Here is a 26,295-nt window from a genome sequence, read left to right as displayed (position 1 = left end):
ATCATGGAATGGCAGTTAGGGTTAATGATTTATTGTTTAATTAGTGTATATCTGGAGAAAGAACAGGTAAGGAGAAGGGTTATTCGGTCCTTTTGAAATATGAATTTCAAAAGTTTTGGAATCTTGGATGGCCAATTATGAGATTTGTTCATTACGGTGATGAGCAAGCTGTTTACTTTGACAGGAAAGTAGTTTGCTTGTTGTTTGACGTTTAACGCCGCAACGCTGCACTCAGCAATATTCCAGCTATATGGCGGCAGGCTGTAAATAATTGAGTCTGGACCAGACATTCCGGTGATCAACAGCATGAGTATCTTTCTACACAATTGGGATACGATGACATGTGTCAACCAGGTCAGTGAGCCTCGCCACCTGATTTAGTGGCCTCTTACGACGCATTTCGACGCATTTCGTAGTGATATAAACAGGAAAATATTTGGAGGTCAACTTCTGTAATGTGTAATTACTCCTTCATCCAGAGTTTGTAGGTAGTCAGGGACTATATATAGATGTCACATGAAAGTTTGGTTGAGAGACTGGTGGGGATTAAAATCTAATTATTATCTTGATGTTTATGTTCACGTAAACAACTACATGTTTACATGCATTACAAGCATCTTTGAAGACAAGGTTCACTGGGTAGAAGCAAGTAGCGACATTTCTTGTCACCAGTAAGAATGATTGCTGTCACCAACAGGATCCCAGGGATGGGGACATGTACGTCATGTGTTGTACATTGCAGGATTACAAGCCATGTACAAACTCTTTAACATCCGTAGGACTCGTCCATTGCATGTTTATTTCTGTGATTCCCTGACATGTGATTATTTTCTGATATGTTGGTGAGTCCTATGTCAGCTGTTGTCAAGATTTTGTGATATTTGAAAATATGTTTGCTAGTTAGCAAATTTATGAAAATATTTCAAAAATGTTTTCATTGTTGTAACGTAAAATGTTGTGTAAATATGGATGTTTATCTTGTTGACGGTTGACATAGATTTGCTGACTTGTCAATGCACCTTTTTTATGATTAGTTTAAAAAAGATGAAATGAATCGTGAAGTGAAGTATTAAGTATTTACTAAGTGTTATTGACTTTTCTCCCAAGTGTCCTGTAAATATCACATTTAAAACCTTTACCTTGCTATCAGATTTTTAAAAGTTTGGATGGAAATATTGAAATTTCACTCAAGCTAAAGGTTTTAATGTGAAAGTATTTTGCAGGTAATGACACTGCTTATGACTTGTTATGAGCAATATTTGTGTTGCTTTTTGTTGTTGCTTGAAATGAGCTTGTGGAGGTTTTTGTTTGAATTTATGTGGAACGTTTTTGTTCTACTTTTTGTCAAGGTGAAAGTATATAAAACATTTTCTCTGGAGCATCCCCACTTGTCCAAGCATGGTGTCTGTGTTCTGTAACGGTAAATATTCTAGACCAATTCGCCACCAAAGCTTTGTTTTGATACCAATTCTAAATATAAACATCCAACCAAAAATACTCTCTGGTGAAAGAAATTCAGTGCTTAAAATATTAAAGAGGGAGCGGGTATTGTTTTAGCAGTATTCATGCAATGTCTTTGTGGGCTTCTGATATAGTTACTGTTTTGGGAATTGAACCTAGTGTTTTGGTAGAGATGTCAGTACAACTTTCACCTTGACAGAAACATTTTGGCACCAACGCTGGTCACCCTTGGTGAGCGTGAGCTAACGTTTTAGTTCTTTCTTTCTTGCTGTCCTCTTGTTTAGTTTTCGTTTCGCTGCCCGAGCCCCACTAGTTCCTTAACATCAGCCTCTACCACAAGCAGTTGGAGACGGAATGCCTCGGTATGTACTTACCTCCCTTGGTGAGAGTTAGCTCTGCAGTGTAAGAGTTATCTCCCTTACAGCAACACTTGCTGATGAAAATTTGATTGATCAGTTTTGAAAAGTACTGGATACTGATAAATGTGTTATTTTTTATCTTGTTGTGTTTGATATTGTTTGGTATTTTTGAAGGCACGTTGTAGTTGTGTTGATGTTGTGGTATGTTCATTTTAAACCATTATTTCATTAATCATCTTCATGATTATGAAAGAAAGGGTTTTGTGTATGAGGTTGGTATCAGTCTTTTGGAAATATGATCATGTTCATATAGATCATTTCACCATGGTTGATATCTTATTTAAAAAATGAATTTTGCTCACAAAAGATGTTTCAAAAATGTTTTTAACAAGTTGAGCAATATTTCGTAAATGAGTTGTCATTTTTTTGCATGGAAAGTTTTGTCCTGATATTTTCAGTCATTTGTGCAACAATAAGCTTTATGAAAACTGAGATTTGTTAATCATCTTCATTTAACATAAGATAATGTTTTCCCACATTTTTCTCAGTGCATGTAGCAAGAGCACCTCAGAAGCCATAAAAATAATCATTTCATGCAAAATTGCAAATATTATGCAGCTTGCATGGCTAATATTTTAAATTCAACCAATACTTGATTTCTATTGCCAAAGACACAATTGCGTGAAATTGTTAAGTTTGACGTTCATCCAGTACATGTTCGTTCTTTTAGTGTTTAATGCATTCATTAGCTGGGATGTGTTTACCGGGAAATCTTTGGTCAAATTCCAGAAAGGTTTGTAAACAAACGAGGCAACATTTTGTGCTTTTTCTCTCGATCTGTTCATGCTTGTCTTTAGTCACTCTGCAAGCAAATTACTTATCACCAGGAAACTATGCGCTTTTATTTCTTGCCACACTTTGCAACTTCTGCCATGATGATGAAGTTTATTGCATCTAGTTAGAAATCACAATTAATACTGATGTTTGAAAGTTTCAAACATAGTGATTAAACAAGTCTTCACTTAGAAACAGTTAGGTATGGTTTATCTCACAATCACATCATCATGTTGTATGTTAAGAGGTCAGAGAAAACTTGTATCACATCCACAATGTGTAGTGAACCATCTTCATATGTTTTTTGTACTATTACAGATTCTTTTCCATTGTAATGCCATTATAAGTATAATGATTAGGTGATTTGATAATATGTCTTGGCTGAATTAATGTTTCTTTCTAAAACCTATCTTTAAGTCTTAGCCATTTTTCTGCCCTATGATGTTTGTTTTATCTCATATTTTTTTGCAATGTTTTTCTTTCTTGAAAGGTTTGATAATTCTTTTGTACTAAAATCTATAGTTCCATTTTGATCATTATCAAACATTTATACATCCATTTCTTCTTTTCTCATTAACAGAACTTGTTTTAATGTCTTCCTGAAACTAAAATGTGTTCTTTACATCTGCAGCATGACTCTTCGATGGAAAGAAAGTCGGGGGATGAACTTCGGTCGGTTCTACACTGGCAGTTATTTGGAGAACAGCAAAACGGATTATTTAAAACGAGCGAGCCTCAACCCTAAGGAAACTCAGAAATCTCCCCAATATCATAGACCACGTACGTTTATTTGAAACTTATTTGCTTTTCTTGTTTCTTTACGACCAAAGTCGGTACACTTTTATCCAGCTTTGGATTTTAGTTGTCATTAGTGAAGATAGTTTCTTCTTTCCTTTGTAGATTGGATTTACAGTAAAAGTTCTGAGTTGAGGTGTCTGTATTCAAGGGCAATGTTTTTGTATTAGAGGGTGATTTGAATACCAAGGGCTTACAGTATCTGTTGAGAGAAGATTGTAGTTAATGAAGAAATGCGTTTTTTTGGTTCTTGATCTAGCGTCTTAAAAGCGTTGCATGTGAAAGGAATTGCAAATGTCCTGTCAGAGTCAAGGAAGCAGTCCCCTCAGCAATCTGTGCCTATATGCAAGGGGATTTAGTGGATCAAGTTAGTAGGCTTTGTAAATTGGTTGATAGTGTGTCACAGCATGGAGCTTTGCTCATGATATCAATCACAGGGCTGTTTGTTATTTTTGGGTCGTGTGGTTGGAATACAAGTTTCTAATTCAGTTGTTTAAAAGAAACTTCTAGTGATGTTGACATGGGGAGGTGTACTCATACGTCATTTTCGGTTGTGCCTTCTTTAGTGAGTGAGTTTAGTTTTATGCCACTTTAAGCAATATTCCAGCAATATCACGGCGGAGGACACCACAAATGGGCTTCACACATTGCACCCGGGGAATCGAACCCGGGTCTTTGGCATGACGAGCGAACACTTTAACCACTAGGCTACCCCACCGCCCCTGCCTTCTTTAGTAAAAGGAAGGAATAATTTTTTCTCCCATTCCTGCATTATTCAACAAACAATCAAACAAAATATTCAGCTGAAAAAATGTTATGATCCTTTTATGTTATTGATTAAAAGCTTTTAAATTTCATCTATTTTACTGTATGAGCAATCTTTAGTCAAATGGAATGAGATATGATTTCATCATCAGTATATTTTCAACTTTGTTCAGTTGAACAGGTGAATTTTCAGGTTCACACATTGAGAAATTCTTTGCTAAAGGAAATACTAACCGACCTTACTTTATGTTTTCTCCATGGGCATTCCCGTAGTATCTTTGTTCTGAAAAGTCTCTTGTGGTCGTTCCTGGTTATCCAGTGTATCTTATGCACATGTTATGATACATACCTTTGTTAACTTGGTCGTAAAACAACATTCATTCAGGTTTGCCAGCAGGTAATTGTTTGGGTAATTCAATGTGACTTCCATGGGTATTTTGTGTCAAGTTGTCATATGAATATAAGGGTAAAGGTGAGCTACAGGCCCTACTTTCTGATATCAGCATCAGTTATGTTTGAATAAAACATTGATGTTTGGATGCAGTTACCTCGGCAATGGATGTCATCCTTGTTGCATATGATGCTGTTTCTATAGCAACCACAGTCCAGATCTTTGGCTGTTTCATCATACATGCATATCACCTACATATAAACAAAATGTTTCTTTAAACAATTTTCGTCTGTAATTTGAGAAATGATATGAAATTTGAGAGAATCGATTTGTGTTTCTGATCATCTGAAAATAAATACATTTTCAATTCTTCTCTTCAGTCGAGCCCGGACGTTACCAAGGTTTATAGACTAATTCCTTCCCTCATTGTCGTCAAATTATTTTTGTAAAGTTGATGTTTCTGGTTGCTGTGAATTGAACGACAATTATACTGTCAGATGTTTTTTTTTCTCTCATTCTTTTTTTTTTATTTTGTGCGTGCCCTAAATATTGTTAAAAAAAGTATATTGACATTCATTAATAAAAATCATATATTACAAATAGCATAGAAAACACTAAAACACTTATATTGACTTGGAACTAGACCTGTTTAATTTGATTTTTGTAAGAAAGTTTTGATGAAATTATTTTATGTCGACATTATGTTCAGTTTGATCATAAGTTACAATTCTAACAAGATGTCATTTCATAAATGATTATCGTGAATATCATCATTAAAATACTAAACGACAATCATCCTTATTTGTTTTTTTATTTTGTTTATTTTTAACTGTTTGTTTTTTATGATGTGTTACATATCCAGCACTGAATACTAAAGATTCACAGGATGCTGATTTTGAAATATGTAGATGTTTTTGTAATTATGCAAATTCAGTGCTCCAGGTAAGCCTTTTGTTTAAAACACATATATAAAAACACAGTTTATTTTGATTTGCAATCTTAGAAAATTGCAAGATAATTTACCCAAACACAATAGGTTAACTACGGAAGTCTAGCATTTTCAACTGGCACCAAATACACTGTATTTTCATCAAATTGAAAATGTTCAGTGATCTTGAACTCTACAGCAGTGTTCACACCACTGAAGTGCAACCTATGCTCTCTAGTCATCAGGTCTAGATCATTGTTAGGAGTTGCCTCGACACATGATACTTCCTGTTTAGGGAAACAGATAAATTGTCAAAACTGCTGTGAGCTTGAGTTCAAGTCACCTGGGGTGAAAATCTGTGAAAGATATTTTCAAAATGGTTAATAACATATTGTTTTAATAATAATGCCGTGTATAGACTATGAAACAGTTCATGAGGCATACTTTTAAGCTTCAAAATGAAAAATGCAACAACCCAATTAGACTGAAAACAAGGGAATAATATAATGGCTTAAAATCTTATCTGGAGCTCTGAAAATGGTTTTCTTTTGTTTCATTTAAAATGTGGAATAAATGATGTATGACAGGAAATATTTTTAAGTTATGTTCTTCAGAATTAAAAAATATGGATAGGTTTTTATTTATTTTGGCAGTCACGGACAAAGATGTTTAAAGGAGACGGAAATAATGTATTCTGGACAAATAACTTCTATAAGCACGTATCAAATCTTTCATGTTTTAACTCATCTTCTGTATCTGGTATGTTCATCTTTGGAGTGCACAAATGCATGCATGTATTGGAATATATAATAGGCTGGATGATGCTTCTCAGAGCATCTGTCTCCATAGAAACATAACAGATTGTCAGGACTCTCGGACTTCACCTTCAGCTGCATAAGGAAATAAAAATGTGGATTTCAAAATTTCAGTAAAAATGTTTTTGTGAAGTTTTAGTGGTATTTGTGAGTACACATTTATTTTTTTCCTGCTTGACCATGAAGTGTTCTTGTGCCCTTAAAATTAAAGAAATTATCAATTTGGTACGTAACACTGATAATGAAAATATGGATTAAAATACTCATCATCATTTCTCATGGCAGGGTCATAGAGCCATACTGTTGTTTAAACTGAATTCAGAGATGAGAATTTTGTTTGTTGTTAAGGGTTGTTAACAGATATAATTACCGAAGCTGTTTTTATATGTTTCTCTCTATTGTATTTCAGCTAACTTCTCCTATTCAAGCGACAAACCAGAATTTCTCAAAGCAAGAAAAAGTAAGATATATTCATTTATTAGCAAATTATTTATTGTGAACGTATTTATTATGAACATTTATTATAAAACGATTACCTACTGTTGTGAAATTTGAAAAAAAATAGTGTCGTTAAGTTTATATTTAAGTCTGAATTTACTTTGGATGTCATTTTCGAACAAATATACTGATGACAAAAAGAAATTAAACTTGCCAGAATTCAAGTGACAAATCTTTTATGTTCAGTTAAATGCATCACATTAGTAAACTGATGCAGGTTTTGAATTGATCTTCAGCAACCCATGGCCATGCTTGTCATAAGAGGCGACTTAACAGGATTGTGTGGTCAGGCTCGCTGACTTGTTTGACACATGTCATCTTATGCCATGCGTAGACAGATGTTCATGATCACTAAATTGTCCAGACTCAGTTATTTCCAGATCTCTGTTACAACTACAAATAAACAAAGTGAGAAATGTACTGTATAGTGGGTCAAAAGTCCTTTGTTTCGTTTCCTAGAGACAGTGAATGGATCAAATATCCTCCCCAATTCCTTCTGTTCTGTAGTTGTTGAATGTTGTCGCTGTTGTAGTATCGGCATCGGGGAGCAGCGGGATGATGGCGCTGGCGTCAGGGCAGACGCGTGTTGTCAAGGTGCGGCGCAGCTCTTCTCCCAGCAGCCTCCGCAACTCGGAGGCCGTCAGGATGAGTACCTTCCCAGGGGGCAAGCGACCCCCACCAAACGAGGTTGAGAAGATCGAGAGGGATGACTGGCCAGGACCTGCCTCCCCGGCAGCCATTCTACCAGAGATCTGTAAGTTTATCTGCTTAGATGCAGTGTTCACGGATGGTGTTTCAAAGTAACAAGACATTGGGTCCTGTAAGTTTCAGATGTCTGCCTGACCCATTGAAAATTCACAGGACCCATAGAATAAAATTAAATAAACATTTCAGATTTAACATTTCTCATAATTGGCATTGAAATTTTTAACAAACATAAGATTTATAAACAGCAAAAAAGTGTCACATGTCACATATAACAACTTCAGTCAAAGTCACTGTGAAATATACAGTCAGACACTGGGGCCGGCGGGTGGTAGACTTCTATCGGACCGTTGGCTAATCTGCCAGATTTGTCAGAGGGTCAGACGCTATTCGTGAACACTGTTAGATGTAGTTACTGATGATTGGGTCTTTCAATATGTTGTTATTGAATACAGGAACAGTGCTATGTTTTATCATGAAAACTGTTTTTGTCTTTGAGAGTGGAGTGTAGGAAGTAGGAATGTAACAGTTCACAAATGATTTGTGATGGATCTGATACATGTTATGAGTATTTTGTGGATATGTTGGCTGGGGCTGCAATGAACCCTCTAGGAAGCAAATATGATACATATGACGAATATTGGGTAACAAATGCAAATATTGGGTAACGAGTCACCAGTTGATGTGTTATTTAACCCTCCAGTGCCCATGTGAATATGTTGATTCATGTGCTAATGTTTTGCTCAGTGCGGGAACGGCGGAGAAGTCGGGGTGAGAAGGATGAAGATGATGACGAGGAGGTAGAGCAGGATCCGAAGTTTGAGCGTGAGCTGGAGGAGATCTCCAAGCTGAAGGACAAGTCCGGCATCGGTTCCCTCATCTACAAGGAGATGGAGGAGAGGAAGTCTCTCCCCAAGAAGCCGATGGACCCCTGGCTCTCCTCGCGGGTCCCCAGTGCCAAATATGTGCCCCGATACAGCACCCGGTTCCAGTCACCCATGTTTGCCTGTGAGTACCATGTCAGAAGGAAAATAATGTCAAAAACCTTTTTTCCAATTTCAAAAGTAATATAAGTAGCCATATTTTGTTCGAAGTCAAAATTCTTGGAGCTAGAGGTTCCACAAAAACGAATCTTATCCTGGTATAGTTTTTTTTTTAAAGTAATCCCCTACAGGTATTACATGTGTGAAAAGCAGAATATACCCCATAGCTTAACCAGCTCCTCTGCTGAGGACAGGAAGCTAAACAGACCAACCCTAGTTCCGCACAAATGTCAACCACTTGAAAATATATGTAATTGGATTCAGCATAAGTTATAATGTAGACCAAGGCAGCTCTAAATATTGAAAAACATGGTTATTTTAAATTACTTCATGGATGTACATTTAAAAAGCACAACAATTTTACACAAAATCATCCAATCACAGCTGTCAGATGATTCAGTTGGCACTGAAGCCTCCCTATAAAACTACTTGTTGTCCCCCCCGCAACGCGGAATTGGGGACTATGTATTCAGCGGCATCTGTCCGTCAGTACGTACGCACTACGCACGTCCCGATTCTCCCGCAATATCTCATGAACTGTGGTACCCAATGTTTTCAAATTTGGTGACAGCCAATATTGGGGGATTACCCAGACACAGTCGATTTAGGTAACCTTGACCTTATTTTCAAGGTTACCACGACACTTTGACCACTTTTCAAACTCTTGTTAACTTGATATCACCCAATGTTTTCAATTATGTCGACAGCCTACATTGGGTGTGACCCAAAAATAAAAAGTAGTAAATATAAATATTCCATTCTTTAGCGGCGGGGGACATATCATATCCGTGGCAAACACTTGTTAAATGACTGATTCTGGTTTGGTGTAGGAGAGCCTGTATCATTTCTCTTTCATGCTTGAAACATGGAGGCTAGAGGTAAGATGTGAGTTATCTCCCTGAATGGCTACACAAATCCTTGACACAGGACTAGAGGCTATATTGATGTTTGAAGTCCATCTAAGCTTGAGGTGCACTTCAATACACATCAGTGCTATGTACTTGTCAGTGGGGTGTGGGGGTAGCTTGGATGTTAAGGCGTTGGCTCGTCATGCAGAAGACCCGGGTTCGATTCCCCACATGGACACAATTTGTGAGGCCCATTTCTGGTGTCCCCCGCCGTGATACTGCTGGAATATTGCTAAAAACCATACTCACTCTCTCAGTCAGTGAGATCAGGTAGTGGGTGGTTGGCCGAATATATTAACGTATTTACTTGATTCAGAGTTTACAATGCCTTTGTACAATTTCTGTGATCAATTGTCATTAATTTTGGTTACTTTTTGTTCGTATTTTGTAGCTGTATCTATTTTTCTAACATAGTGAAATTTTCCAGATAGAAAACAAATTCTGACCCTATATATATATTATGCTGTCGAGTGACATATAATATGTTGACTTGTTGAGTGAATAAAATTGTTTTAGCATTTTAGTACTGTAATGACATGGAGGTATCTTAGTTATAACTCTCCAGTTAACAAACAGACAACACCCATAAAGAAGACAAACAGTCTAATTCTGATACTTCCTGTTTCAAGACCGCCTCCGTGGTGTAGTGGTTAGAGCGTCCGCCCGGAGAGCGGAAGGTCGCGGGTTCGATCCCCGACCGCGTCATACCAAAAGAAGTTAAAATATGGTACTTGTTGGTCCCTGCCTGGCGCTCGGCATTAATGGGTACAACAAGGACTGGTCGGCTGGGAGTCAGTATAATGTGTCTGAGTGGGATATTCATGCTTCACTGTGGCATGGTATCTCAGTGGGCTAGCACTATAAAACCAGCTTAAGTCTGGGCTAGTACAAGCAGCCGCACATACACATACACACGCATGCACGTCGTCATATGAGCGAAATATTCTCAAGTACGACGTTAATCCCAATTTCACCTCACCTCACCTCACTTCCTGTTTCAGCTCCTTCTCGATTCCTTGACCGACCTCGCTACGCATGGGATGACAGCGATCTCCGTGGTTACCGATCTCTCTCTGGCATCGGCTATGGCTACAGTCAGAGTGAGGATTTGTTCTTATAACAACAATCAAATGATTCGTAGGGATATTACATGCTGTTGGTTATAATTACTTCATATGAAATCATGAAAGGGGTTTTTAAGCTTAAAAACATGATCGGTTTCTCTGATATGATGTCTCTCTGTCTGAATATCCGATCATGGGAGGTCACTTCAAGTGTACTTTCTACTTGGCCAATCAGCATCAAGGCTTCTTAAACTAAACCAGTAAAACATTCTGAGAAACTTTTCTGAATTCTGTGTCTTGATAATGGATATTAAGGGGCAGTTTCGATTGGAAACAAATTATATGCATGCATATATATTTTGGGGATGTTTGATGGAGGTTGTTGTTTCTGAGTGTACGATTGAGGTTATCTTTGTGTTCATGCTATTGGCTGAGAAGAATCCATGCATCATTCGGATAGTTTGGGGGTCAAAGTTCACTAAAGGCTCACCTGCCATTGACATTATTTGGAATGTTGGTCAGATCTTCATGATCTTCATGTCAGAGTAAATGATTTTATTTTTATGATATTGAGGTAACTTGATCCATCAACTGATAATCCTGTATGTCCAGATCCTTATTACAGATCCTGAAATTGAATTCTAATAGTTGTAACCTTGAACTTTGATGTTAATGATGTCTTTACAGGCTCAAGATTTTTCTTACTGTTTAATAGAGCTGTGATGATACATCGTAGTATCGATAATCGTGATACTTTATCTGACGATAAATATATCGATACTTTTGTTCGTATCGTGATATGTATCGTTAACCTTAAAATTGTTAATGTTCACTAGAAATTGACGGTTATGTAAAAATTTACACTGTTACTTGCTATCAAAATATACTTTTTTAAAGAAAATAACTAAAGATAGCATATCGTGATATGCATCGAATCGAATCGTATCGTTCCAAGATATCGTGATACGTATCGTATTGTGACATTTCCGTATCGTCACACCTCTACTGTTTAAGTTGAAAAATTTGATGCACGGTCAAATTTAATTCACTGCCCACTCACTGCCAACCCTGGTCCAGAGAAGGGCAGTTTGATACATGTTTCCCCAGAGCTAAATCCCATGTGTCTATTTCAGCACCCAAGCCTGGCTATGGACCATCCTATGGTGTGGCGCCAAGGGCAGCAACTCTGCCACTTTCGGGTCTCTTTGGTGCTAGAGATGAATTTGTAAGTCAAATAACAATTATTTCTGTTTGATAACATTCAAGGTAGAACCTTAATTAACCTGATCAGAGTCAACCATACCTGTTTGATCAAGTAGTGGTGAATGAAAATGTTATATGTTAACGAGTAGTGGGTTGAAGTTGATGTAGAAAATGTTTGATTGCTGTTTTCTAAGACTTGACTGTGGCTATTTGCAGGATCTCTACCACATAAACACGAACGTGTCGGCGCAGAACGGAGACAGAAGTGAGTACAACTCTCCATGGTCAGACATATTGGCTAGACTGACAAGTTCAGTAGTACTGTCTCTCAGTAATAATCGTGATGTGAATTTCAAGTTCTATGTTTCTGTTGACTATTTACCACTTTGGTAACAAAATTGATAAAACTCCCAAACAAGTCTCAAGTCTATGGTAGTTTGGACCTGTGAAGATCCAGGTTAGAACTGTATTTCAGAAACCCATGCTTGTTGTAAGATGCAACTAAAGGGATTGGGTGGTGAGGGTTGTTGACACATGTCATAGTATCCCAATTGCTTAGATCGATGCTCATGTTGATCACTGGATTGTCTGGTCCAGACTTGAATATTTACAGACCGCCGCCACATAGCTGGAATATTGCTGAGTGTGACGTTAAACAACAACCAAACTGGTAAACAAACAAACAAACAAACACATTCAGACATTTCACCTGCCTAGATCTGTGTGGCTCGTTTTATTCACAGTTTATGGCAAGCAGCGGGAAGTTGAGTATGGGGGCTGTTCACTCATAACATATAACAACTGACTTGAATTATTTCTAAAGTTTATGTTTGCGGTTGGGTAGCCTAGTGGTTAAAGCATTCACTTATCACGCCAAAGACCCGGGTTCGTTACAGATGACTGACATTAAACTTATCCTATCACTGTTCATGCTAATCAAGGTTTCTTTTCCCCACAGCTACACCTTCGTCGACTTTGAATACTGACGATGTTCCCAAGGTAGGCGATATTAGTATTATGAGGGTATTGTGTGCTGAAGATGTGTTTCTCCCTTATATGGAATTTGTCCACTCTGAAGTATTATCTCGTTAAAAGCTGTCTTGCATGAGGATTATTCAAGAACTATTGCCCATATATGCAAAGTTTGTACCAGAACACTCCTGGAACCTGTTTGTCATGGTTGTGAAAACAGATTCACCCTGGATTTGATTCTTCATTTCCTTGCATATGTGGTCATGCCATTAGAGAGATGACATACCAGTTGGCCATTCCATTGAAAAGTGATAGACTATTCTGTAGCTATTTGTGTGGTAAATGAATTATGTCTTTCGCCTGTGAGATTTGTTTCAGTTGTGGTGTTCATGACATTATGAGCTGTGTTGATGTTTCAGTTGTGGTGTTCATGACATTATGAGCTGTGTTGATGTTTCAGTTGTGGTGTTCATGACATTATGAGCTGTGTTGATGTTTCAGCGAGAGCCACGGGTGTGGGGCATCAGTGGTGTATCTGGGTGCGAAGGTCCTTCCATATCATTACTCAAGCTGCAGAAGAGCACCTGGCATACAGAGGCAGAACCCCCGGTAAGCATGACACACACCTGTACACACCTGCTCATACCTGTACACACCGACACACCTGGCGTACAGAGGCAGAACGCCCGGCAAGTATGACACACACCTGTACACACCTGTTCATACCTGTACACACCGACACACCTGGCATACAGAGGCAGAACGCCCGGCAAGTATGACACACACCTGTACACACCTGTTCATACCTGTACACACACAAACCACACCTGGCATACAGAGGCACCTGGAACAGAGGCCTCGCAAGTATAACACACACCTGTACACACCTGTTCATACCTGTACACACCGACACACCTGGCATACAGAGGCAGAACGCCCGCGAGTGGCATACAGAGGCAGAACCTGAGTATGACACACACACCTGTACACACCGACAAACCTGGCATACAGAGGCAGAACCTCCGGTAAGCAAGACACACACCTGTGCACACCGACACACCTGGCAGAACCCCAGGTAAGCAAGACACACACCTGTACACACCTGCACATACCTGTACACACCGTCACACCTGGTATACAGAGGCAGAACCCCCGGTAAGCATAACACACATCTGTACCTACCTGCACATACCTGTACACACCTGTACACACCTACATTTCAGGCTGGAAGTTCTTGTATGTACCAAGTTGATTCAGGATGTGCTAAAGAAAAACAGGTACACATTGCTATGGACACCCAACATTTTATCATTTAACTGTAGAAGAACCTTTATTTGATGAAATAGTCACAAGTTACAAAATTGGTCACATCCTTAGAGACAGTTGAAAATGAGGTCACTCTGGAATGAGTTACTTCCCTTTATGGACCTGTAGCTGTTTCCAAGTTCTCATTAAGAACCCACAAATATTTCATGAAGTCTATTTGTGGAAATAAAATAAAAACCGTCTGTCTGTCTTTGTAATACATGGGAACATTTCAGCATGTAAGATCCCTCTGGAGAGGATCGCATAGTGAGGCCATGTGACTTTGTTTCAATAATTACTGGTTGTGGTGAAAGGATGTACAGCTGAACAGCTTGAAAGGCACAATGTCACACATTTTCAAGAATAGTTTGGCCTATATTATATATATTGGGGCATATGCACTCACTTTAGCTTCCTATTGATGCAATAAACGACTTATTATCCCTTACGACTTGCCTGAAATCGATAATTGAAACTTCGAGGCAAACAGCTTCCAAACAGAGAACACTTGCCATATATGGAATGTAAGCAATTGCACACGCTGTTGTCAGTGTTTGCTAAACTGGTTTCATTCACAAGTTGTGCGTAGGATATTCGTACAGAGCTCTCCAAGGGACATAGCTCTGTTGGGTCGCAAGTTTGCCGCCAGAGACGAGAGTTGATTTAAGGCCAGACACGGCACCTTAAATTGACATATTTGCTCAATACGTCAAAATCGAGATTTTGATTTTTTTGTATAATTAATAATGTACTTCACGATACCACGTAGAGGGCATAAAGAGTCTGATTTATTGATATAAAACCCCACAAACATAATCATATATGTGATAATATTTAAAATGTGTGAAATCAAACCCTGAAAACGCCGAACTTTCACCCCTAACAACGCTGCCCTCCCAGCAGGGACGAACCCATTCATGTTATACATCGCTAGAAAGCTCATCGTGTCCGCCATGTTGCTGGTCAAAACATTCTAAAAATAGATATTCCACGATATCTCTACTTTCCCGCGATAGGTATTCTGTGCTGAAGATGTGTTTCTCCCTTATAGAGGACTGTCCACTCCCTAAAGTATTATCTCGTTGCCAAAGCTGTCTTGCATGAGGGATTATTCAAGAACTATTGCCCATATATGCAAGTTTGTGCCAGAACCTCTCCTGGAACCTGTTTGTCATGGATTTGTGAAAACAGATTCACCCTGATTTGATTCTTCATTTCCTTGCATATGTGGTTATGCCATTATAGAGAATGACATACCGATTGGCCATTCCATTGAAAAGTGATATATAGACTATTAAGTAGCTATTTGTGTGGTAAATGAATTATGTCTTTTCGCCATTTGTTTCAGTTGTGGTGTTCATGACATTATGAGCTGTGTTGATAGTGTTTCAGTTGTGGTGTTCATGACATTATGAGCTGTGTTGATGTTTCAGTTTGTGGTGTTATGACATTATGAGCTGTGTTGATGTTTCAGCGAGAGCCACGGGTGTGGGGCATCAGTGGTGTATCTGGGTACGAAGGTCCTTCCATATCATTACTCAAGCTGCAGAAGAGCACCTGGCATACAGAGGCAGAACCCCCGGTAAGCATGACACACACCTGTACACACCTGCTCATACCTGTACACACCGACACACCTGGCGTACAGAGGCAGAACGCCCGACAAGTATGACACACACCTGTACACACCTGTTCATACCTGTACACACCGACAAACCTGGCATACAGAGGCGGAACCTCTGCTAAGCATAACACACACCTGTACACACCTGCTCATACCTGTACACACCGACACACCTGGCATACAGAGGCAGAACGCCCGGCAAGTATGACACACACCTGTACACACCTGTTCATACCTGTACACACCGACAAACCTGGCATACAGAGGCGGAACCTCCGGTAAGCATAACACACACCTGTACACACCTGCTCATACCTGTACACACCGACACACCTGGCATACAGAGGCAGAACGCCCGGCAAGTATGACACACACCTGTACACACCTGTTCATACCTGTACACACCGACAAACCTGGCATACAGAGGCGGAACCCTCCGTAAGCATAACACACACCTGTACACACCTGCTCATACCTGTACACACCGACACACCTGGCATACAGAGGCAGAACGCCCGGCAAGTATGACACACACCTGTACACACCTGTTCATACCTGTACACACCGACAAACCTGGCATACAGAGGCGGAACCTCCGCAAGCATAACACACTACCTGTACACACCTGCTCATACCTGTACACACACCGACACACCTGGCATACAGAGGCAGAACGCCCCGCAAGTATGACACACACCTGTACACACCTGTTCATATACCTGTACACACCGCATGACACACACCTGGCATACAAAGGCAGAACGCCCGGCAAGTATGACACACACCTGTACACACCTGTTCATACCTGTACACACCGACACACCTGGCATACAGAGGCAGAACGCCCGGCAAGTATGACACACACCTGTACACACCTGTTCATACCTGTACACACCGACAAACCTGGCATACAGAGGCAGAACCTCCGGTAAGCAAGACACACACCTGTACACACCTGTGCACACCGACACACCTGGCAGAACCCCAGGTATGCAAGACACACACCTGTACACACCTGCACATACCTGTACACACCGTCACACCTGGTATACAGAGGCAGAACCCCCGGTAAGCATAACACACATCTGTACCTACCTGCACATACCTGTACACACCGACACACCTGGCAGAACCCCAGGTAAGCAAGACACACACCTGTACAGACACTGCCAATAATACCTGCACATACCGTACACACACCTGGTATACAGAGGCAGAACCCCGGTAAGCATAACACACATCTGTACCTACCTGCACATACCTGTACACACCTGTACACACCTACATTTCAGGCTGGAAGTTCTTGTATGTACCAAGTTGATTCAGGATGTGCTAAAGAAAAACAGGTACACATTGCTATGGACATCCAACATTTTATCATTTAACTGTAGAAGAACCTTTATTTGATGAAATAGTCACAAGTTACAAAATTGGTCACATCCTTAGAGACAGTTGAAAATGAGGTCACTCTGGAATGAGTTACTTCCCTTTATGGACCTGTAGCTGTTTCCAAGTTCTCATTAAGAACCCACAAATATTTCATGAAGTCTATTTGTGGAAATAAAATAAAAACCGTCTGTCTGTCTTTGTAATACATGGGAACATTTCAGCATTAACAGGCTCGTTGTAAGATCCCTCTGGAGAGGATGCATGATAGTGAGGCCATGTGACTTTGTTTCAGTAATTACTGGTTGTGGTGAAAGGATGTACAGCTGAACAGCTTGAAAGGCACAATGTCACACATTTTCAAAAATAGTTTGGCCTATATTATATATATTGGGGCATATGCACTCACTTTAGCTTCCTATTGATGCAATGAAAGACTTATTATCCCTTACGACTTGCCTGAAATCGATAATTGAAACTTTCGAGGCAAACAGCTTCCAAACAGAGAACACTTGCCATATATGGAATGTAAACAATTGCTCTGTACATCGAAAAAATACACAAAGGTGTTGTCAGTGTTTGCTGAACTGATTTCAATCACAAGTTGTCGTAGGATATTCGTAAAGAGCGCTCCAAGGGACATAGCTCTGTTGGGTCGCTTGAAATAATGTTTGGCCGCCAGAGGGCACGAGAGTTGATTTAATGCAACATTGCATTAGTTCATGCGAACTTTTTAATTTAATATTGTAATCTAAATACTTAATTTTTGGGGGAATGGATTATATGGTAGCTTCCCTGAGGGCTGATAGTTAGTATTATGAGAGAAATGCATTATGTATTTTTGGAGGAATGTGGTGTGATACAGTGCCTTTAAGTATAAGTGGAACTCATACCTGTCATGACAACAATTAGCACAAATGATATACAAGAGCATGGGTGATATACAGGTCTAATTTTTCCTTTGTGTTTCAGATTTATCCATATGAGAAGTTGAAGATAACAAACTTTGATCTGCCCAAAGACGTAGATACTAACCATTTAGAGGTAAGGAACAAGTTCACTTGTGCTGTACTGACTGACTGACTGAGTTTAGTTTTATGCCGCTTTTAGCAATATTCCAGCAATATCACGGCGGGGGACACCAGAAAATGGGCTTAACACATTGTGCCCATGTAGGGGAATCGAACCGGGGCGGATGATGTTGAGCCAACGCTTTAACCACTAGGCTACCACTTTTGCCCCACACTTGTTTTTAATTTCTATTTTTAGACTTTTCCCCCACTTGTGCTGTAAGGGGAGTGAAAAGGATTTGCATTTATGTTGCTATGAAAGTGCAGTAAATTATAACGTAAACATTCCCTCTGGATTATGGTAGCCTGTGTAGCAATATATTGCATAAGTTTTTGCCAATGGTCAGCTGCTCTTCCATTTTGGTAAATATGTAGTCGTCAACAGACAAATATTCAGAAATTCCCAGTTTTTATGACTGTATCACATGCTCTAATGTTTTCCTTGAGAGAGACGGAAGAGTATATGTTTCTTAGTCTGAGAGTGTTTTGAAGGTTTTTTCAGGAATCGTCTCATATTGATTTGTAATTCTTTTTCAGATTCATCTAAATGAGGAAGAATTCCACAGTATATTTGAAATGCCTAAAGATAAATTCTATAGACTAGCAGAATGGAAGAGGAATGACATCAAGAGAAAACAACATTTGTACTGAGATGTTGCTTAGATACAGACGCCATCAGGACCCATCTATCATCCAATCACAGGAATTGTTACAAATAACAAACGTCCAACCGCAAGCCCATTTGCATCTGTGTATATGCCTTTTGTAGCCCACAAATCGGCAGAGACATTCACTGCACTTTTCAGCGGTATGTGTAAGGGGGATAACTCCAAACTTGCTTGGATAACTCCAAACTTGCTTCCTTTGTGCAAAGGGGAATAACTCTGGAGAAGCTGTCCCATTTTGTTATGAATGTAAATGGGAGATAACTCTAACAGTCTTATGGAGCCCTCTAAAGGTTACTAACAACCACTATTAGGTTTCCTTCCTCTTTTTCGAAATTAAGAAGTTATGGAATGGAGTTTCAAGAAGAAAATGGTTTCTTGATGAATGGAAGATTTTCAACCAGTTGACCATTGTTGAAAAGAGACGAGAATTGAAATCTGATTCTTAGTGCTGAAGAACTGGTAAGTTCCTCAAGGATTCACTGAAGAAGTGCTATATAAGAATTCCCACCCTGTTCAAGATTCCCTCAACATAATAAGTGGGGAAATGCAGGAATTACACCTTGATGAAATGTTACACCAAAATGGCTGTGCTAACCATGGTTTGCTTCTCAAGGGGAGATAACTCTGACTGAACAATTGCAGGTAGCATCTCATGATCATAGAGACACATGGCCAACCTAAACCCTCCCATTTGAGGGTTTGCTTCTTCTTTGAGAGCATAATATCTTCGTTGTCTATCTAGCAATGCTGGCTAAGCATAGACCTAGAACTTCTATCCAGCATATGGCCTGTTATCTGAGAGCAGTGTTATGGACATAGAGACTGTGCATGCTTATTGCATTTATAAACATAATCACTATAAAACAGTACAACTGCTATATATTCAGCCTTGAATGTTAACATTATATACTGTCAACCATTGTAAACTGACGCGGTTAATAAGCGCCAGAATTGATAAAAACAAACAGGCCATATTTTATTTATGCACATAAGGTTGTGTTTTATTTTGCATATTTAAACTGATGCTATAATGTTTTATATTTTAAGATCTTTCATTTGTAATGTTTTTTCTGAAGATGGTTTTATATTCTGTGATCGATATGAGAAGCATGTTCAAATTTATTATTCTTTGGTTCTCAGAAAGCTTGGTATTTGGCAAATATGGGTATTTGGCTGTTAATGGTATATAGTGTGGAATCTGAATTGTTTAAATATATTTTTGTTTATCTTTGTTTTCTCAAACCAAGAGGCATTATTCATAGGTCATATTTGGTTGTGTTTGCATACAAAGAAGTCTGCATTTATTTATGATTGTGTCAACAATGGAAACAGTTCACTGCTTGTAAATTATTTTTTGCTTGTATATTTATCATCTGCTCGTTGCCTCATGTATGTGTTGGCAGATTCTTTGATGACAAAACCATACAATTTCTGCCGTTCTTTAGTTAATCACACTTCCGTAACCATGGTTACTTGTCATGTCCATTGCATATTTGTACATAGCACTTGGTCAGCATAATTACCACGGAGTTATAGGATAATCAACTTGCTAATTTCAATGTAGATTTCTGTAACCATCTTCTTTTGTGTGAATCCAGAACACGAGATATTCCACAAATTGATTCAATGCTTATTTATCAAAGCCAATTAAGATAATCAGACTGAGACACACCATGAAGCTGGAGTTATATATACACTATATTTTTGAATGTTGTAAGGGCAGATGGGTAGGTGAGTGGTTAAAGCGTTAGCTCATCACAACCCAGGTTCGACTCCCATCATGGTACAGTATGTGGAGACTCTCCTTGTATTTCCACCATTTTGTCTAGGTTATTGCCAAAAGCAGTGTTACATCCAAATCACACAATTTTTCGTGTACCAGATGTTTTACATTGACTTAGAAGTATTCAAACAATATTTGATACCTTTTAGCCCTTGAACCTTTTTTCGATCTCTGCTCTGTGAAGTAATTTTTGAGAAATGACATTTTTTTTTTATACCTTGTAATATATCGCCCCGAAGCTTGAGTAATCAGCTTGTGCGCCTCTGCGATTAAAATCATGTTTGCGTACAGCGTAATATCCAGTGGGGTTTTACGACAGGACTCGAGTGCCTACAGGCGTGGTAGATCTGTACATATGCCGTGTTGATTATCAGTTGTTGTTTCGGTTCTTGTACAAAGGATGTAGTTAAAACCATGTACAGTTGGATGGATGGATGGATGGTGAGAATGAATCCTCATTTGTGAATGAGTCGAAGGAGTTGAAGGACGGCGTTGACCCTCGTCTTGTTGTGTGATGGAGTTGGCAGTGTTGTGTGTCTTCATTGTGCAGTGCTTGTGCCTAGTGTGTAGATCTTGCCGGACAACATTCACCCTAGGATATTCATAAATTATGTCATTGAATTTTTGTTTTTCTTTACTTTTTTATGTGATTAGATCAGAAATATTTCAAGATTCATTTTATCTTTGTTTGTGGATCTACCAAGCTGAAAGTTCACAAATATGACTAAAATTTGAATTTAAGTTATAAAATCTTTTTTTATTCTCTAAAATCTGTAAACTTTGTCAACCGAGCAGATTAGTAGGTCTCCTTTGGATTAGCCACTTTGGATATAAACAGGTTTATATCATTCTGTTTGTAGTGATGTTTTTTGTTTGTATTTATATCTGTGAAAAAATTAATAAGGAAGAGGTCTTAGTGTGTAATGAGATTCATTCTCTAAAATAAGTGTTACAATTCGTCATAAATTATTGTGGTTTATAGATTTCTCAGTTTTCAACAGGTTTGTATACTGTATTATTAATTATATATTTATATTGATTGATAGAGTAAAATATGGGTTTTCATTTTAAGGTTTACTTGTTCATTGGCGGCAGAATTAAAAACACTTATTTACTTTTTCATTTTTTCACATATAGTTTTGGGACTCTACAAATTCAGAGTCAACAATGAGTAAAGGTGATCTGACACATTTTTTGCTGTTGTAATAAAAAAAATATTTTAAGAATAGTCTATGGTGAATGTTCTTTAGGCTTGCTAGGATAGTTGTCATATTATGCTATCAACGTTTTATGAAAGAAGTTTGTGTTGATTTGGTGCTTTTTACGATTGTAGATTTTTTTAATCATATCTGTTTAATTGGTATTGTTGGTGTTATCAACTTGCAACCCTCTTTTTCCAAAATGGATTCTCCCATGATGTTTGATCTTGAAATCAGGGAGAGTCTAATTTGAGAATTGGGTGAGATATTAATCTGCTTTGTAAGTGTTGAATTATGAAAAACAATGTCCCCTTGTCCAATTGTTTGTTGATGAGCGTTGATGTTCGTATGCTTGTTATAAGTCATGGTATGTCTGTTTATTCTTTGTTAATTTTCATCCCGATCTTGGATTTGTTTGTGTGATATGTCACTGAATTTTGAATCATGGTCATTTTTTGCTGTTGAATCATGGCCAATATCCAACCTCAATGTGTAATGGTAATTCAGTATGAAAATGTGATTGAATTTTCATGTTGATTACAATATATTGGATTACAGGTATATTTAAATTATTGAATTGAGAAGTTCGTTTTGTCATTCTCAATCGTAAAACCAGATATGGTCAAAAAGCTAAACTTTTACACGTCTTATTCAAATAATGGCATCTGGATCATAATGTGCATGAAAGCTTAGAACAAGTGATATTGAAATGATTTTTTTTGTGATATTACCATTTGTCGGATGTTGCCTCGGTGACAAGTCGCGGTTTATGTTGCCACTGTTGTATGACATTAGGTCCCGTAGCCATGTTTAGGGACATTCGCTTTAACATATCAGAAAAAATGCTAGTTTCATAGAATTTTGTTTTAAAGATGTTTTTAAGTTTAGCCATTTTTCCTTCCGATTTGATTCCGAACTTTACCAAGTGCAATATACATAATAAGCAAGTAGAACATGTGATTACATCTTGTGGACATTCATGAATTCTGAAGGCCTTTCTGTATCATACAGTTCATCAATATTTAAATCCAACCTGAATTATGCAAATTTGAAAAAATAGAAAATTTAAATGAATTTTCTTGGAGTTCTGTAACATGAATTACCTGGAAAAAATGTTGAAATTTTCAGGCTGTAACAAATTTCAGTCAGTTTCTGCAGAACTGCTTTTTCTGCGAGATGTTCATTTCATTTAACCAGATCTGAACTCCCTGTTTTATGAATGTTATATCACAACTGCCTATCATATTGCATTACTGGACAACACTCAATTTATACCGTCAATTTAAGGTAATAGTATGATTTGATTTGAAATCATATACATGAAATTATGGAGGATCGGTTAGAAAATGTTTTGTGCAAAGATTTCAAGGTAGGATATAATATTCCATTTACATGGTGTAAACATATTTTGGAGTAATGTTTTGCATTGTTATTTATTCTGATGGTTTGGAATATTACTCTGATTTCAGCGAACTAGTCCCACGACCTTGACAGTCTAGCCTCAACTAGCCCCTGTACTTGGCTTCACGTAGATTACTCACGGTCTCCTGCTTTGTAGCGCTGGCAACTAACCACATGTCTGCCATTGTTTGTGGTTTCTGAAAAGGCTAACGAAATCCTTTAGTTACACCTTCAGAACAATTTGTTAGTCTGTTAGTGGAGTTAAGTTAGTCCCTGTACAACAGGAACTCTCTCCATGGTAACCGAGGTTGATGGTCTAACTAGAATGAAATCAGATTCAGTGGCAGTATGGTCTGGACAACCGCACCAATATTTATATTAAAGGCATCAGGGCCCCGCTTTTCAATGCGATATCAGTGTGACAACAGTTGTATGTGTTGAAGAGTGGGAAATACAATTGTTTTAGTGCTAAGCCCATAGAGACGGAGTTACGATCTCTTAGTACCAGGGCTGTCGTAAGACTAAATGGAAGAAAGGGATTTACGATGTTCTATTAACAGGACCATAATAAGTCTATGTGGAAGAAAGAGAGTTAGGATCTCTTAGTACCAGGACCATCGTAAGTCTATGTGGAAGAGAGAGAGTTACGATCTCTTAGTACCAGGACCATCATAAGTCTATGTGGAAGAAAGAGAGTTAGGATCTCTTAGTACCAGGACCATCGTAAGTCTATGTGGAAGAGAGAGAGAGAGTTTCAATCTCTTAGTACCAGGACCATTGTAAGTCTATGTGGAAGAAAGGGAGTTACGATGTCTTAGATCCAGGACCATCGTAGGTCTGTGGAAGAAAGGGAGTCTTGATGCTGGTACTATTGAAAGTCTGTGTGAAGAATTAGTCACAACATTTTAGTGCTAAGATGGTATTGTAAAACGGGGCTGTGATCAGAATCTGATGATGTTGATATAGGCCTAAGTTGTGATCCACTGCAGCGTGCAGGTCTGCTTGGTGCAGCCTCTTTCTGTCTCTAGTTGTCCACGTGTGTACATTGATACATCTGTTTGCTACGCTTGTACCAGGCAGTGACAGACATTGCCATCAGCAGATTGGCTTTATATGCAAAGAAATAAAATGGATTCCTTCTCTTTAGCATTGGTTTGGTGTTTTTGTGATTGTCTTGTGAAAAGCTCTGAATTAATGGAGTCATGACCAGGAATTCCAGTGATTGACACAATGAGCATCAATCGACACAATTGGAATACAGTGACATCAACCAAGTCAGAAAGTCTGACCAACCAATCCTGTTGATCAACTGTTATGACAAGCATGGGTTGCAGAAGATCAATTCTAACCCGGATCTTCACGGGTCAATACAAAAAGAAGTATTCAGAATAAAGTAGTTTTCACCACTGGTCACTACAAAAGGAGGGATTCTGTCCTGAGTAGGCAAACCAGCAACTGAGATGCACAACAATCATGCAATACGCCCCATCATGAAAGTCACAGATCTTGACCTGTTCTTGGTCAACCCTTAGAAATCATTGTTCAACACCAACACAGGTGAGGAAATTATCATTCATACTGCCAATTGCATCTTTGCATCACCCTGAGAATCATGCACACTATTGCTATGAGAATCGCGTATATATACTCACCAACATTGAAAACACACCACTTACAAAAGTTCAGATTATTAAAAGCATGTGTAAGGAATTGATCTTTTTTTAGTGGATAATAACAGATGGATGACTGACAAAAACAACAACACAGAAAAGACGCTCATTCATTTACTTGTTCCACAGTCAGAAAGGATCAAACACGGGTCAAATCGAAAAGTCAATATCGCGTGTGACCGCCATTTGCATTGACAAATGCAGTGCAACGTCTCCTCATTGAGTCAGTATGCATCCGAATAGAGTTCTTGAGGATGGCATTCCACTTCTGCTGTAGTGCAGCCTCAAGTTCCTGAATGTTTCGCCTCTGTTGTCGCTGCGAAAGACTTTGACCAATTTCGTCCCACAAGTGCTCAATGGGGGATACATCTGGCGACAGTACTGGCCAGTGAATTACCTGGATCTGTTGCTGGGCCAGATACTGCATGGGAAGTCTAGCTGTGTGTGCGTGTGCGTTATCCTGTTGAAAAGTATGGTCAGCTTGGTGGTGATTGAAGAACGATATGACGTGATTCTGAAGAATCTGGTTACGGTAGTAAAGGGCATTAACTCTCCCTTGACAGACATGAAGGCAGTCCTGTGATTGTAACTTATTCCACCCCAGACCATGACACTCCCACCGCTCCAACGGTCTGTCTGAACCACACACTCATCAGCATAACGTTCACATCTATGCCAAACACGTAATCGGCCGTCAGCATTACGTAGATGAAAACGTGACTCGTCAGTGACTTCCACACCATGCCATTGTTGTACTGAACATGCCTGTTAGCCCATTGTATATGCTCATTACGGTGTCTGTCAGTCAGAATAGGTCCAGCGTAAGGACATCGAGCATGGAGCCATGTAACATGTTGATGGTGTCGCACGGTGTCAACGCTGATGACCCTACGTCGACCTTAAACCAGCAGTCCTGGCAGTGTTCGATCACGGATATGGTCAAGGTTAATATGGCGATCCTGACAAGGTGTCATGACACGTTCCCAAGGTCATGGAAGGTCGCGGGTGCTGCCTGTCTGCTGATGTCTATGAAGCCTAAGAATGGTGGAGTGACCAAGTCCAAGTTGTCAAGCAATATCCCTTCTGCTGGTGCCAACCTGAATAATGCCTAGTGTACGTTCTCTTTCGTGAGGTGTTAACCTCGGCATCTCTATCCTCGTTTCAAAATCGTTAGTGAAGCAATGAGAATCGTTTTTCAAACACCTGCTTTTAATGTCAGTCAGCATGGTTTCAGAATGACATTCACGCTTTTTTCATGGCGTGGCTGCATGCAGATGCATTTTGGAATTAAGAGTTATACTGTGAACAGGAATTTGTTTCTAAAGAATTTTTTCAACTAGACATGCCCTTCGACATCATGTTAGTCATATTCATTGATCATTGTCATGCTGAAATCCATCTTCATGAAAATATGGACAATTTTAGACTGGTGTGTTTTCAATGTTGGT

At 38.9% G+C, this 26,295-nt stretch overlaps 1 protein-coding gene across 1 annotated transcript in view; it reads left to right on the top strand.

Annotated features, from left to right (window-relative positions):
* Nucleotides 1-24,323, top strand: part of LOC124271647 — a 134,817-nt gene extending 110,494 nt beyond the window's left edge. Inside the window, 13 exon segments of the mRNA XM_046706798.1 lie at nucleotides 1,746-1,823; nucleotides 3,286-3,306; nucleotides 3,308-3,434; nucleotides 6,758-6,808; nucleotides 7,379-7,600; nucleotides 8,299-8,559; nucleotides 10,504-10,602; nucleotides 11,700-11,791; nucleotides 11,986-12,034; nucleotides 12,728-12,768; nucleotides 15,521-15,628; nucleotides 18,029-18,100; nucleotides 18,664-24,323. Coding sequence (XP_046562754.1) covers nucleotides 1,746-1,823; nucleotides 3,286-3,306; nucleotides 3,308-3,434; nucleotides 6,758-6,808; nucleotides 7,379-7,600; nucleotides 8,299-8,559; nucleotides 10,504-10,602; nucleotides 11,700-11,791; nucleotides 11,986-12,034; nucleotides 12,728-12,768; nucleotides 15,521-15,628; nucleotides 18,029-18,100; nucleotides 18,664-18,777 — 1,335 coding nt within the window. The 3' untranslated portion in view covers nucleotides 18,778-24,323.
* Nucleotides 24,324-26,295: the final 1,972 nt, after the last annotated feature.

Source organism: Haliotis rubra, unplaced genomic scaffold (genome assembly GCF_003918875.1).
Source record: "Haliotis rubra isolate DU_JTF1 unplaced genomic scaffold, ASM391887v1 Scf162, whole genome shotgun sequence".
Taxonomy (NCBI): Eukaryota; Metazoa; Mollusca; class Gastropoda; order Lepetellida; family Haliotidae; genus Haliotis; species Haliotis rubra.
The sequence above is the reverse complement of the archived record's forward strand: the minus strand, read 5'-3'. Positions and strand labels throughout refer to the sequence as shown.